This window comes from Nicotiana tomentosiformis, chromosome 4 (assembly GCF_000390325.3).
Source record: "Nicotiana tomentosiformis chromosome 4, ASM39032v3, whole genome shotgun sequence".
NCBI lineage: Eukaryota > Viridiplantae > Streptophyta > Magnoliopsida > Solanales > Solanaceae > Nicotiana > Nicotiana tomentosiformis.
The window spans coordinates 29330439-29333286 of NC_090815.1; the positions used below are offsets into that span (position 1 = coordinate 29330439).

The window sequence follows — 2848 nt, forward strand, 5'->3', positions numbered from 1 at the left end:
ATCCTCTAAGTAATCTTCTGCAATATCCTCCAAACACTTCTCCCCATCATTTTCTATGAATGCCTCAGAAATCCATAAGCTTGTCAATTTTGAGACTGAAATCTCTCTGTCCTCCAAAAATGCTCCAAAATATAAATAGCATGGTTTAAGTTTATAAGGTAAATCATTGTAACTTAGTTTTACTAGATCCTTGGCGCCATCCTGGATTCGTTCACCGAAACATAATTCCATTTGCGTCCAACATCCTTCTATCCTGTCCATCTTTGTGAGAAGACCAGCCACTAAAACAATGGAAAGTGGTAGCCCATCACACTTTTTTGCTATTTTTTGCCCAACTTCCTTTAGCTGTTCAGGGAAAATTTCTTTTCCAAATACCCTTTTTTGCAATAACCAACTTTCTTGCTTGTTCAGAGGACGTAGGAAATGGGGTTCAGTAACACGTTTAGCGCAAACAGCAACTTTTTGAAGTCGGGTGGTCAGAATGATTCTGCTACCATTCCTAGCATCAGGAAAGCATAATATCAAATCATCCCATGCTTTTACTTCCCACACATCGTCAATGATCAGAAGGTATCTCTTTGTCAATAAAATTTTCCGTAGTCTATCAGCTAACTCATCAGCAGCTTCTTTACTAAGTTCAGTAGGGTCACAATTAGAACTCAAAATGGAAAGTAGCAAGTCTTTCCGCGTGTATACCTGAGATACACGACACTCTCCCCAGAAATCAAAATGAGAATCATTTTTGTTAAAACTTCGAGCAAGGGTTGTTTTACCGGTGCCAGCCATACCGACAATGGAAACAACATCTAGCTCTGGTGATACTCGAACTAGTTGACCTCTTATAGTTTCCCTCTCATCGTCAAAACCTATCAATTCTTCATCTGCAGAAGAGGAAGCAATTGTCATTTTCTTTTCTGAGGATTTGGTCAACTCTGTCTTGATAAGCTTAATCTCCCATATGATTTCTCGGAGCCGTACTGTCACGACCCAATTTCACCTATAGGTCGTGACAACATGGTATCAGAGCACTAGGTTCACGTAGGTCTCACAAGTTATGAGCAGGCCTAATTGAGTCTTGTGGATCGGTACGGAGACGTCTGTATTTATCTTCGAGAGGCTATAGGGTGTTAGAAAATTACCTTTCTTCATATTCCATCGTGCAATTGATGTAGTTCTAAATGTCCTTCTCTTATTCTCTCTCAGATGGTAAGAACGCGCTCAAATGAGGTTCCAGACCAGGGAAGAGCTACCCCCAGTTGCTAGAGGCCGAGGGAGGGCTCCAGCCCGTGGTAAAGGCCGAGGACGTCCCAGGACTGTTCCAGTTATGCCGCCAGTGGGTTCAACAGAGAACCCCATTGTTGAGGAACAGGATGAGGTGCCTGTGGCAGAGCCAACTCTGGTGGATTTCACATCTGCACTGGGATTTCAGGATGTCAAGGGTCGTATGCTGCGGTTCATGGACAATATGACTCAGGCCGGTTTATTTCAGGCAGACCCAGCCACATCTCAGGCGGGCGGGGGAGCACAGACCCCTACCGCGCAGGCTAATGGACAGGCAGTTGCTGTATATCAGACCCAGGGTACACTACCCGTGGGTGGAGCCCAACCAGTGGCAGCAGCTACACCTGAGCCCAGGCCAGCTGTAGTCGCTGATCCTCAAAAACTATTGGACAGATAGACTAGACTACATCCTCCTGTCTTTGGGGGTGAGTGACATGAGAATCCACAGGACTTCATTGATCATTGCAGGGACAGACTGCATAACATGAGGATATTAGAGTCTCATGGGGTTGACTTCGCTACCTTTCAGCTAGAGGGCAGGGCCAGTAGATGGTGGTAGTCTTATGTTCTTGGCAGACCAGCAGATTCTCCTCCCATGACTTGGGACAGGTTCGCCCGTATCTTCCTGGACAAGTATAATTCACCCTCCCAGAGGGAAGAGTTGCGGTTTCAGTTTGAGCAGCTCCAGCAGGGTCAGATGTCAGTGACCGATTATGAGGTAAGGTTTTCTGAATTATCTCGCCATGCACTTATGATACTCCCTACTGAGGCGGAGAGAGTGCGGAGGTTTGTAGACGGTTTACATACTGGCATTCAGGCCACTATGGCTCGAGAGGTTGAGATGGGTACTTCTTATGAGCTAGTTGTGGAGATAGCCCGAAGGATTGAGAGTGTGAGTCAGCGGAGCCGAGAGCAGATTATGAGAGATAAGCGGTTCAGGTACTCTAGAGAGTTTAGAGGTGCTCCGTCTGGGGGCAGAGGTCAGTTCGTGAGGGGACAGTCCAGCAGACCCCCATTTCCAGCACCACCACCTCCTCGGGATACCCCAGTGCGTCCTTATCTCAGTGCTATACCAGAGAGTTCTTACCGCCCACTAGCTATTCAGGGTCCTCCCAGTGGGTATTCAGGTCCCCAGGGCCAGACTCTTAGTCAGCAGCCCTTCGCACCGAAGAGTTATTACAAGTGCGGGAATCCCAATCACATGCGGAGGTTTTGCCCCAGGCTTTGGGGTAGACCAGTACAGCAGGATCAGCAGCCTATGCTTACCGGACTAGTTGCTCCACTAGTAGTCCGACCACCAAGAGGTGGAGGTTAGCCAAGCGGAGTCCAACCAGTTGGTGCTCCAGCTCGGTTCTATGCTTTTCCGGCTAGACCAGATGCAGAGGCCTCAGATGCTGTGATTACAAGTATTATTTCTGTTTGCGGCAAAGATACCTCAGTATTATTTGATCCAGGATCCACGTAATCATATGTGTCATCTCTATTTGCTCCATTCCTGGGTGTTTCTCGTGAGTCCTTGAGTACTCCTGTTTATGTGTCCACTCCTGTAGGCAATTCTGTTATTGTG

At 47.2% G+C, this 2848-nt stretch overlaps 1 protein-coding gene across 1 annotated transcript; it reads right to left on the reverse strand.

Annotated features, from left to right (window-relative positions):
• Positions 1 to 248: 248 nt before the first annotated feature.
• On the reverse strand, positions 249 to 906 carry LOC138909428 (putative late blight resistance protein homolog R1A-3). The gene is made up of 2 exons (XM_070200628.1): positions 376 to 906; positions 249 to 281 (listed from the first exon to the last, which is right to left on the reverse strand). The coding sequence occupies exons 1-2, from the start codon at positions 904 to 906 to the stop codon at positions 249 to 251; spliced, it is 564 nt and encodes a 187-aa protein (XP_070056729.1).
• Positions 907 to 2848: the final 1942 nt, after the last annotated feature.

Bases quoted from the DNA above. Each gene is read 5' to 3' on its own strand.
- LOC138909428 (XM_070200628.1), bottom strand. From the start codon at position 906: ATGACAATTGCTTCCTCTTCTGCAGATGAAGAATTGATAGGTTTTGAC. The intron at 282-375 runs GTATTTGGAAAA...CCATTGTTTTAG, and splicing joins GTTGGTTATTGCAAAAAAGG to TGGCTGGTCTTCTCACAAAG.